The sequence below is a fragment of the Strix aluco genome, chromosome 4 (assembly GCF_031877795.1).
Source record: "Strix aluco isolate bStrAlu1 chromosome 4, bStrAlu1.hap1, whole genome shotgun sequence".
Lineage (NCBI taxonomy): Eukaryota > Metazoa > Chordata > Aves > Strigiformes > Strigidae > Strix > Strix aluco.
In genome coordinates, this window is record NC_133934.1 from 108790730 (window position 1) to 108803833 (window position 13104).

At 35.5% G+C, this 13104-nt stretch overlaps 1 protein-coding gene across 1 annotated transcript in view; it reads right to left on the bottom strand.

Moving 5' to 3' along the window:
- CEP128 (centrosomal protein 128) overlaps nucleotides 1-13104 on the bottom strand; it is a 143048-nt gene that overhangs the window by 32442 nt on the left and 97502 nt on the right. The window contains exons 19-20 of the mRNA XM_074824860.1: nucleotides 10173-10222; nucleotides 2795-2818 (exon numbers count right to left, since the gene is read on the bottom strand). Of these exons, the coding sequence (XP_074680961.1) occupies nucleotides 2795-2818; nucleotides 10173-10222 (74 nt within the window). The remainder of the gene's footprint in view (nucleotides 1-2794; nucleotides 2819-10172; nucleotides 10223-13104) is intronic.

Below are 13104 nucleotides of genomic sequence, written 5' to 3' on the forward strand. Positions count from 1 at the left end.
GAGAAAGGGAGGAGAGTGGGCTACCAAATATATCTCTCAAATATATACATGTACACATTTTTCAGGTCATTGCATAAAATGGTTTGTTTAGGTCGAAATCTTAATCTAAAAATTTTAAAAATGCATTTACTGTTAGATGTACATGTCTTTTCTGTTGCTTAAAAAGGTATGCGCAGGGTAGAAACAATTTAAAAAGTGGCTGCAAGAGGCTTCACACCTGTGTTAAATCTCATACAGTTCTGCACTAAACTTCACCTATTCCTGTGCAGAGCAATTTCTTCCTAGTATTAAGCAGAATAAGAATGCTGTGGAAGAAAATGCAGATGAGATTCCTAACCCAGCCATCCCATGGTCTCACAGTTTAAAAACAGCTCTGGAGACTTGATGCTTTCCTATGTATTTTGTATAGCTTGTATATGTTTGTGTTCTGGCTTTTCCTTCTCTTGCCCCTTTCTGTATCTTGCCCTTTGCAAATCTCATGAAATGACACCTTTCTTCCAATATTCTCCTAAGAAAATGATTTTTCTACACAACTTACATTTTTTTTTCTCTAAGGATTCTGTTTGAATTTGAATTTAATACCTTATGTCTCTATTCCATTTTCATTCTCTATAACCTGACACAAATCACAAACTACGTGACTGGTTGTACTTTCCTGATGTTGCACTCTGAGCACTCAAATAACAGATGATGAATGTACAAATATATGAGTACCATAACTATTATGTCCTCATTGTTACAAAAGCTGCATAGATATACAGCTATCTAGACATACACTCCATAAATATAAGGATTCTTAAGGATCCCTTAAACAGCAAGCCTTATTCATTCTTTTCCTCAAGGGCTTTTCTATCATCCTGACATATTCACACCGTGTATTACTCTGTGCGTATTTTCTTTTTAAGAAGAGGGGGAGGAGAAAGAACACTATCATCCTCGGAACTGGAGCAGAGATATAAAGGTCAAAACCACTTATTATTTTAAAGTATTCACTATCAGCTACCTAACATCGGACTTTTGACTACACTTAGCAATATATATAGCTGAAGCTTCCACTGAATTTAGCTATTACTAAAACTTTGCATTTCTGAAAATCAGGCCTCAAAAGTCACAAATTCAGATACCCAGAAAGTGAGGAACGCAAAGTTACTAACAGTATGTGAAAAGATTAGTTTAAGTGATTTGCCTGACATTGTAGAGGAACTTTATGGCAAAAGTAAAATGAGCACCTTGGGAGCATTTGACAGCCTTAGTGATGACTATACTTTTCTCGCCTGCAACCTCAGGGCTTAACATTACACATATTCCAATGTCAGCAATAACAAAAGCAGTGATTGATTTCAAGCTCTAGGATTCGGCATCACAAATTTGCTTTCAGGTGTTACCTCCCAACTTGCATTAAGAAAGAAAATTGTATTTTATTGATGATAATAATCATCTTCCTCTTCTACCTGAACAATAACTTGCAAATCTTCCTTCTTAAAGTAGAAAAGATTAAAAATATAAAGGCTCCAGAAAAGCTGGACACAAACGTTGTCGCAAAATATGGATTGAATTTGCATGACGTGCTATTTGCAAGCAATTACCCTCTGCCTGTGTCAAATGGCTCTGGGAGCATAAAGGACAAGGCATTTGCAGGCAGTTTAACACATGGTTTGTGAGAAAAGGATGGCAGTGGATACATGCCTGACTGGTTGTCATGCAAGCAAACCATGAATAAGAGATGCTCCTGAACAGAACTAATGTTCTGGCAACATTTTACACTCACACAGCACTATGGGAAGTGCCAGGACACTGAATTTGAGCATTAGCTCCCTACTCCCACAAGGCAGGAGTTCCAGCACTGCACTCTGATCTATAAAGGGCCTTTTATATGTGAATGCAAGCTTTTTAAAACATATTGAATATATTTTAAATATATTTTTTGAAAGCGGAAGCTGTTTTCAGAGATGCACAGACAATCAGGAAGGATAAAATAATAATTTGCACAAGCAAATTTAAAAAAAATTTATTTGAGGCCTTGATATTGTCTCAGTATTGGTTTCTTTAAGTGAAATTTTCTGGATTTCCAGTGAATAGAAACCATGGGCCTGATACATACTATTGTGTGATGTGCTACTGGACATTCTTACATAAAAGGAAAGAAGCATGGTTCAGAAATGCTAGGGCAAGTTGAGATCCATCCCAGCCATTCCACCTGATACATCTACTAGCTTGGGACATCTGGATAATCCAGCTGCATTCATGGCATGTACATGCATGAAGGCTTTCATCCTTCCAACTTTGTATCTTATTAAATGATGTATAATTAATCATTAAAATGGTATTCCTTCATGCTTTTAGTTGCAGTGTTGATGTAGGCAGATGAACTGATTCTGTCTGCACCTCCCTGTGTAAGCATGTAAAAAGCACATGTAACAGTCACTGAAATGATTAGATCTAGCATGTGGAACTCGACCATTAGAAGTGTTAGCAGTAGAAAAATAACATCCTTTGTATGGCTCAAATTTACAACATTTCTCTTCCCAGGGATAGGATGAGGATTGAACTGTCCAGAAAAACTCCAACATCACACTGTATTTCATATAACTGGTGATCAAATACTGTAGCAAAAACCTACACAGAAAGTGCAGTGTAAAATTATCACATCTTCTCTTAAAAGTAAAACGGCAGTTAAAAATTCAGAACTACAACCTTTTTTATAAAAACACATAAAAATAATATTTTTCATAATTTAGAAAAATTATCAGCAGTGTCATTGTGATTCGTTTGGAAAATAATTTAAGAAACTTACCACTTCTAAGGCCATAATACGTTCCTAAAAATAAGATACAAGATGCCATTAGAAAGTAAAGAATATAAATGCAGCGTAAGTTGAACAATGATGAAAAGGATTAATTTTGGCTTTTTTTGGTCGTACGTATGGTATTTTGTAAAAATCTCACTGAATAAGAACTGCTGTACTTAACTGGACCTCTGACCCATTTATCATACTGTCTCACTTAGAAATTTGTTCCAAAGAAAAGAAACTTCCCAGTAACAAGGTAAGAAAGGATTTGAAAAAATTTACTCCCTGATTTTTTTTCAAATAATACCATTAGATTTCAATATTATTGATTTTACCTCTATGTATCCCAAAGTTCTTCGGTTTTTGTTTTGATCATCTGTGCCTGTAAATTTAGCATGTTTTGGAGTTCGTGTCACATTAGCATCTGGTTTAGTTTTCTTTTAGGTATTAGACAACTAAAAAGTAAATTCCATATCATTCTTCTGTTATCCAGAAATAGCTCTGAAGAATGTTTTATTAATAACAAGATGACATCAAAGTCTAATGTCAGACAAAAATAAAATGCAAATAAAATTAGCCTGTATCAGTTTTAATCCAGTACAAAATAGAGAACCCAGAATTTATAAAATTAGTGTATATATTTTAACATTCCATTTCCATTTAAAAGTATCTTTAAGAAAAATATTAAGCTAGTAAAATAAAGATCATGTACACTCTGGCACTATGTCTTGACTAGGTATGATAATTTTAAGTAATCTGAAAAAACACACATTTAAGTGTTTAGGTGAGCCCACATTTAGAGTACCTGACCATTAAGACACTACAGGAACTTTTACCTTGCTCAGATACTATGTTTTTAAAAGTATGGGAGAGAGGTGGTATGTTTGTTGTTGATTGTTTGGGGGTTTTTTTCCCTAAGAATCCTTATACTTTTCCAGTTCTATCCCCTCCAACAGGTAAAAATGATTGTAATAATCTGGATTTATTCCTGTAGCATCCAAAGACAGTTAGACAAATCTGAACTGACTTCACTATTTTTGAAGCAACAGGTACAACAAAAATTTCTTAGACCAATGGAAGAATTTGGGAGCCAGAAACAGCTCTTGCCATTTGCAAGAATGCAAAAGTATTTTTCTTTTTTTTTTTTAAGACCAGGGAGAAATGAGTTACAAAGATTCTTCTAGACTTATTACAGTCTTAAAAAAACTTTAAAATTATGGTTATGTTTACTGACTGAACAGGTGTTTGTATCTGTGTAAAACCAGTATTTACATAGTGTGTGTATTTACATATTTGTGAAAACCAGTGTCCCTTGGATTACTAAAGGGCTAACTTTTATTCGTATAACCTTTTGAAGAAAATACAGTTCACCCTAGTGAAATGTTTAAAGCTCATTCACTGAGTGATGTTTGGGGTGCAAATGTTAGCTTTCATCAGTTGCTTACAATAGTTGCACCTTTGATTACAATTCTAAACCACTGGCAGAAAGTGAGACAATATACTGTAGGAAAAATAACTACATCAGTTGAAGCTAAAAAAAATAAATAAAATAGCATCTGGAACAGACTAATTGGTTTTGAAGATGTACAGAATGGAACAGACTAATTGGTTTTGAAGATGTACAGAAAAACCAAGCAAGATTGTTCAGGAAAGTATGTACAAGGAAATATTCAAAGTGAAATCAGGAATGCACACATAAACAAGTCTGATGTAAATCTAGTACACTATCAAAATACAACTGTTTAAAAAAATGCTAATATACTGCCAGTAGTGGATGTCACTAAACTGGCTGATGTTGGAACTGCACACACAGTGGTTCAAAACTTCCTGTGTATAAACCAATGAAAAATAATAAAACAAATGTATAGAGAGGAAAAAAAATGCACTCATCACTTTCATTTACAGGACTCTTTCAAAGTAGCGGGTTTTTAAAAAAATAGACAAAAATGTAAACTTTTTTTTTTTTAAATGGAGGATGATTTTATCCCTGAGTGGGGAATCAAGAAACTCAGATACATGTCTCAGATTTCCTATAGATTTATTTCATCTGTTTTAGTTTCTTATCAGTAAATCTAGAATATGAGGTTCTAGAAAATTTAACTTTGACTTGTCTATGAAGATAGGCTTGCTTAGTGCCCATCACAATGCATGGTAGTTGGAGATTCCAACTACAACATTGCAAAAGCAAGAGTTTACTGAATTTCACTAAAACTTTTTTCTCAGAAAGGTAGTGTATTAAATACTGTAGTATTCTTTCTTGGAAGCAGGTCTGAGATACAGACTAAGTATTTTAGTACTTCAGAACAAACTTATGACAAAAAATGAAAAACTCAAAAATATTTCTTTTGAGATGCTTCTTCCTCCACAAAATTGCAGTGGCTGTTACAAACACTCATATTTATGTAGAGATTCTGCAACAAACCCCAAACTCATTGCTATAAAAAAAGATGGGATTTACACATCTCAAATGTGTGGTGATAGTGAACAGCAATTCAGATATAAATTTCTTCAAAATGACTCATGTATTAAAGAAGGCACATGATCTAGTTGTCAAATTCTAAACTCTGAATAAGCTTTTACAGTCTCAGCACATAATTTTCTGAAGACTAGCATGTAATGTATTAGGAAATTTACCATGGATAATTTATACATTATCAATATATTTATACTTTCAAATTAAGATTCTGTATTTTATACTTAATTTTTAAATTTATATTAGCATGTCACTAATTTCAAAGCAAAGGAAAATGGCTTGCAAATGTTTTCCCAGAGAACATCCATACAGTTGAATATTGCAATTATCATGCATAGCATATTATTTTCATGAATGGAATCTTTTGTACCATGGAACAGTTTTCACAAAAGGCAAGGTGAAAACCTTATAATCAGAGCCTTTTTTCTTCCAAAGGATTAAGAAGTGAGGTTATATATATATATATATGTGATCTAGACTCCGCACAAGCTAAAATTGTCTTACAATGAGTATGAGCGCACATGTAACAACCAAAAACAAGTGTATGTGTAATGAGAACATAGATATTATCTAGAACATATCTAAAACTTTCATATATAAATTTATGTATAACATAGAAACTCTAGTCAAAAGTATGCAACAAGTTCAAAATGAAAAACCAAGAATACAGTGATGTCACCCAAAGCATCAGCCTCCTAGCTCCCAAAACACCCTGTATCAAGGAACTGCGTATAGTACATACAGTTTCCATCCTGAGTCAGATTCACATAGAACGATGTAGCTATAAGGATGCCCGCTGTCTACTTAAAGTATTATTTTGTCTTTGTCATGCTAGTTGCAGTCCAACACATTCCCTGACCAGAGGAACACATGAAAACTACTAGCCCAGTATTTCCAGGAACAATCCTCATAAAACTGTTTTTTTCTTTCTGTCCTTTGTGGTTTTCAGCTGACAGCATTGTAGAAGCACTAATTGTACTTCATTCAAATTATTTTTAACAAAAGGTGCTCTTTGTCTCCCCTCAAAAAATGAGAAAACTAAAAGCATAATAAAACATACATCCTTAGCTCTGGGGAATATTCTTGTTACTTGATGCAGAGACATGGCAAAGAACCTCATGGTATCCCCAGTCATCATTTGCCCACAGCAGTACACTGATTTCTCACAGAAGATTTCTTCATGTCTCCAGCTTTTCTAAGACTATGGTTAGTGTTCACGGCTCAAGTAACAAGAAATAACTCCTTCAGCCATAACAACTTGATTGCTTTCAATTGTCTGTCCATAGTCTAAAATGTACAATATTTCTATCTGCTTGTTTGCTGAATATACTTTACACATACGGTGTGTTTAGACTGCAAACAAAACGCATCAAGGGTTGACTTACCACACATAATTTTCTGTATATATGAAGATACTTACCAAAACAGGACCCCAGGAATTGTAGACAAAAAGTAACAACAATCAACATGACCTATTGTCTACTGAACCAAGGACTGAGTAGGACTTAATATCAGAGGAATCCTATCCAAGGACTGTAGGCCTTGGGGGCAAAGAGTACTATTTTATTTGCTAGTGATCCTTAATTTGACAAACAATTACCTTCTAGGAATCTACTTCAACAAAAGTATTCATACTTTAACCAACTATACACATGCTTTGCTGAACTGGGGCTGAGAAGAAACAAATATTCCATGTCACCTGGTTAACAAAAGGATAGGAGTGCCAGTTTCAGCTCTGGGAAATGTCATATTTAAAGGAACTCACTTTCCTCTTACTTCCTATGCTTTATATGTTGAGATGTGACAGCTTAGGGAGATTCAGTCATGATGACACGAGTTTGTTTTTATATCTATTTGCTAACAAAGCTGTACATATTCAGCCACTGCAAGTTTGGAATACAATGTTACAAGAACAGAGGATCCCAGACTGGGAACATTTTGAAACATTGACTTACTGACTAAGCTGGATATAATACTATCTAGAAAAATAATAGATGTTTTTGCTGAGTACTTTGACTGAAGCCATGGGCATCTGAAGGAGCAAAAAACTGCTATCAAGCATTTGAATACAAAAATAACAGTCACATCACTACAAGTCACACACTTGATCAGAACCACCACTTAGGGAAGGGCATAAAGCATTTCAGTCAGGAACTCGACAGACCATCAGAAATACAGGCAAGCACATATGTACACAAGACACCATTATGATGCAACTTTCTGCAGTACAAAACCACTCCTCATTCAATCAGAAGTAACATCATTACAACAATTTGTCAACTACAGAGCTTCACATGAAAGCAGATGCAGAATTGCTTCACATGAAAGGAGATCTTTTTACATTGATGTAACTAGATATGCACCTGTGTAAACTGCTTGCGCAGACAAGCTCTCAGCCTTGTTGAACTTGAGCTGCCAGAAAGCTAGGCCAAGATTTTTGTTTGAACAGGAAACAGCTGGATTGGTGTGTTGTGTAACTTTTGGGTCTTGCAATTTGTCTATCCTTAATGGATCAAACTGTTTCTACACTAACTCTTTGATACCTCTAGCCCTCAAAATGCCTTCTATTTACTATATGAAAAGAGAAGGCTTATCTTCAAACTCCTATGGTCAAAACTCAGGTCAATACATAATCTTATTTTCCTTAACAGCCTTATCTTCATTAATTCACAGAATCATAGAACGGTTTGGGTTGGAAAGGACCTTAAAGATCATCTAGCTCCAACCCCCCTGCTATGGGTAGGGACACCTTCCACTAGACCAGGTTGCTCAAAGCCCCGTCCAACCTGGCTTCAAACACTTCCAGGGAGGGGACATCCACAACCCCTCTGGGCAACCTGTTCCAGTGTGTCACCACCTTCACAGTGAAGAAATTCTTCCCTATATCTAATCTAAATCTACCCTCTTTCAGTTTAAAACCATTGCCCCTCGTCGTATCACTACACTCCCTGATAAAGTGTCCCTCCCCATCTTTCTTGTAGCCCCCTTTAAGTACTGGAAGGCCACTATAAGGTCTCCCCAGAGCCTTCTCTTCTCTAGGCTGAACAGCCCCAACTCTCTCAGACTGTTCTCATGAGGGAGGTGCTCCAGCCCCCGATCATCTTCGTGGCCCTTCTCTGGACCTGCTCCAACAGGTCCATGTCCTTCTTATGTTGGGAGCCCCAGAGCTGAACACAGCACTGCAGGTGGGGTCTCACAAGAGCAGAGTAGAGGGGAAGAATCACTTCCCTTGTCCTGCTGGCCACACTTCTCTTGGTGCAGCCCAGGATACAGTTGGCCTTCTGGACTGGCACACATTGCCAGCTTATATTCAGTTTTCCATCCACTACTAATCCCAAGTCCTTCTCTGCAGGGCTGCTCTCAATCCACTCTTCGCCCAGCCTGTATTTGTACATGGGATTGCCCTGACCCATGTGCAGGACCTTGCACTTGGCCTTGTTGAATTTCATGAGGTTTGCACAGGCCCACCTCTCCAGCCTGTCAGGGTCCCTCTGGATGGCACATCCCTTCCCTCCAGTGTGTCAACTGCACCACACACTTTGGTGTCATCAGCAAACTTGCCAAAAGCGCATTCAATCCCACTGCCCATGTCACCAATAAAGATGTTAAACAGCGTCGGTCCCAACACCAACCCCTGAGGAACACCACTCATCACTGCTCTCCACTTCAACATTGAGCTGTTGACCACAACTCTTTGAGTGTGACCATCCAGCCAATTCCTTATCCACTGAGTGGTCCATGTGTCAAATCCTTGTCTCTTCAATTTAGAGACAAGGATGTCACGCAGGACAGTGTCAAAAGCTTTGCTCACGTCCAGGTAGATGATGTCAGTTGCTCCTCCCTTATTCACCAGTGTTATAACCCCATTGCAGAAGGCCACCAAATTTGTCAGGCATGATTTGTCCTTAGTGAAGCCATGTTGGCTGTCACCAATCACCTCCTTATTTTCCATGTACCTTATCACAGTTTCCAGAAGGAATTCCCTCATAAATGTTCTGATTCCAGTACACTTATAGAATGTCGCTTCATTGATACACTCTTCATATTGTATAAACTTTTTTATATTCATGTTTGGTATTGTTTGATGTAATTTATAGATAAAATTTTCTTTTTTTCCCTTTTGTATTCTAAAGAATACATACACTATCCGCCCTAATAAACTCCCAAGCCTTACAATTTAGACATTCCCGCTTGGTTTTGCTTTCCTATCCATTTTCTTTTCAAAGGAGTATGTTTTCTTTGACTGTAATGCTTAAATACTATTCCAGAATTGAGCCTAGGGTAAATCTTACTTTCTAAGTGCAAATTTAAAGTGCTTAGCACAAACAGCTTTACTGCTAGATGACATACAATGAGGATTTACTGTATTGTATCGAGTCCTAGCATACATCAACTGGTCTCTTCTTCTTCAGGAAGGTGATTACGGACATTTAATGTTTCAGAGATTTAAAATACATACTTAAAATATTTTACTTTTAGTTTTATTTGGAGATACAGAAGAAAGCAACACAGCCCAGAAAAATCTATCCCAACCAATGAAGTAGAATATAAAACATTTTTGCAGTTCTGAGTGCAGATTTGCCCTGCCCCTATTCACATACTGTTACAGTGAAGCCAGCAGTATAACATAACAGAACAACTTCAGTATATAGTGTGACTTAAAAGCAGCATTCTTTTCACTGATGGACTCATATGAGAACACTGACTACTTTAATCTTCTCTAATGTGCAACTTAATTGGTGGGCAGAAACTCAACAGTGAATATTACTAGCTAGCAGATCTGTATTTGCCTGTATTTCCAAAGCTGAATTTAAGATACCAGGGAATTCAGAAAATTGTAATGTTGTAATACAACTTAGTAATTTTAAGGGTGACAAAAAGTGTATCTAGTTAATTAAATAGAAAGTATACCTGGAGAGCTCCCATTTCTTCCTCTCTTCTGAGGGTCTTCTCTAGTAGCTCTGTAAAATGAAAAATAGAACTTGTAAATTCAACTTCCTGTCTCATGGTCTGATGGAAGTAGTACTGTATAAAACAGTCAAGTGAGTTTTTTGTTTTACAGCTTTCACAACATTCCTTTTCAGCTGATTAAAGTAATTGATGAAATTTGTCAGTGATATGATTGTTTCCAAGCATGGGCTGTTGAGGTGACTGAAGAACAGCCACAAGGAAACAGTTTGAATGAAGGGAAAAAAAGCATTCAAATTTACAGAAAAACTTGCCCATGCTTAAAATCAATCTTTTTGTGCATTTTTAGAATTAAATGAAAAAAAAAGTGTTTCACTCTGAAAATTGATTAAAACAGAAGTAGATCATCAAAGCTATGCAATTATATATGAAAAGTTACTGAGGGTTATTTTTTTAACAACCTAGTAACCTGGGGAAATGAATGCAGAGAATTTTGACTATTATCACAAGAACTGCCTTCTGTCACTATAATTGAACCATTTTGGTAACAGAAATAGCCAGTTCATTGTAACAAATACATTAGAAAAGATTTTTTATAGTCTTTACACTATAAAATCCTAATATATTGTATTCACTTGTGTGACAATTATATACATTGGCACATACATGCACATATGTAACATTTCATGTTAGAAATTAATTTCTATTTGAGTTCTCTGGACTATGTCACATGAGTTGCTTTTAAATTTTATTTCATTCACATATTTTAATGATTAAAATTATGTTTTTGATCAATTGCATCATATTCAGAATTCTGTAAAACCTTAAAGTTATAACCTCACAGAGAGCAGGAAAAACAGAACACATGCTGCAGTCTTATTACCATTTTAACTATCAGGACTTCACTCATGAGTTTTGCATGAGAAAAGCACTGCTTTAACTAAGCCAGAGACCAACTTTGAATCCAGATATGCTCCAGATTGCTAGCAATTAGGAGAGTTATGAGATTATGAAGTTGCCTTGACAACCTCACAGGACTGAATTCTGACTGTTAATTCTCCAAGTACAGCACAGCTAACTAAAAGTACCTTAAGAAATAAAGATTACTGACAAATGCATAGTTCAGTGATTAAAGATTAGCTTCAGTGATTTACAATAGAAACTACTTAAAATATTCTACTGATATGAATTTGCCTTCTTTCCTTTATTTCTCTAATGCTTTACTTTTCTTTCTCTACTTATGAAGCCTCCTTGTGAGCACCCTAACCTGTTACCTCTTTTCTCATAGTTCATTATCTATTTCTGACTGCATGGAGACTATTTGAGACTTATTTTCAGGAACGAGTCCTTTAAAATTGATGTAGGTAACATGTACAAAATTTTACTTATTTCTTTCATAAGCAAAGAGATTGACTTGCTGTTCTTTCTTCCTATCTTCTACGCAGTTTTTCAAATCCTTTCTTAAAATTAATAAAATGACTGTTTCTTCATTTTCTTTTCACACATTCATGTTTTTCAGGACTATTCTTTCGTATACTTTCCAGTATGTTGACTCAACTGCCACATAAATTATGGTAGCTAAATATGCTGCCATCAACATTAGTTAGTGTAAGAATTTAGGTTTGGAAAGTGGCTGCCCTGTATGTTTTCTTTGGGTATATTCCACTATTGTAACTGAGTTGGTAAAAATTTGTATTGTAATCCTAGCTTATATAAAAAAAAAAAAAAAAAACAAAACGAGGAAAGAGGAATAAATCTATGAGAAAGGGATGGGAAATGAAAGATTCTTCCCCATGTTCCATCTGACAAAAAATGATTCTTATACTTCACTCTATTTTCATTCTAATGCAATATTTGAGATTCGGTTGTAGACATGATTGGTCTAAGTGAAAAGGAAGTTGTTACAAGGTTCTATTCAAAGGCCTTTTATAAATGTAAGGTAAGTTGAGCTAATTTCTGCTAACAGTCTCCAGATTTGAAAGTTCTGCATCTGAAATTAGGAATATCTAGAATCCATTTACTTTATTGTACCACTACCTAAATTGGCTGCGCTGCAGGATGCTTCATAAAACTGTGTCCGCAGAAGGGCAGGTAGGTATTGCTGTTATTTAACTGACAATATATACCTACTTTACAGAGACATCCTCTATGATCATATATTAAAGAAAGAAGTTCTGCATTTAAACTGATGATTCCATTTAGTACTCCATCTATAAATAATAGCATGTTTTCTCCAAAGAAAAAGAATATTAAAGCAATACATACTAAACAGCTATACAAGAAGTCCCATAAAAATACAGCATATTGCATTATTCTTTTAAACATTGCTATTTATAATGCCAGAATAACTTTGCTTACTTGGTCCAAAAAGTTCTGTTGATTTGTTTTATAATTTGTAAAACACTTCCCATATTTAAGTTCTTGTGCAAGCATGCTTTATATATTCAGTGCCAGAAAATAGTGTTATAATAAATTTAAGATAGAGAATGCATTGTGTCTGTAACACAGTAAAGATGATCACTAGGCCTAGTGGAGGCTCCTTTCATCCTGTAAACAGCGTCCGAGTTTCTCTGATTATAACTTTTCTTTCCAAAAGGAAGTTGCACAGTGGCATGAGTTTCTACATTTGTGAACAATCCTGCTATGATCATCTTTCAGGCCTAATGTAACCACAGGGTTCTTGGGTTTTTTTCAAAGTAATATATCATTATTCTCATGGGTTACAGAACACATCAATTTACACATTGTCTAGAAGAATCAGCATTAATGAAAAAACACCATAAATGCACCTTCAGGCATTGATGGCTCTTCCCAAAAGATGAATAATACATAGAAAAAGACAAGATAAATTACTTTTAGAAATATATTCATCAACATATTTCCTTTTTTTATTTTTAGCTCCATATGAAGCTTGCAATCCTATAATGAGCTATAA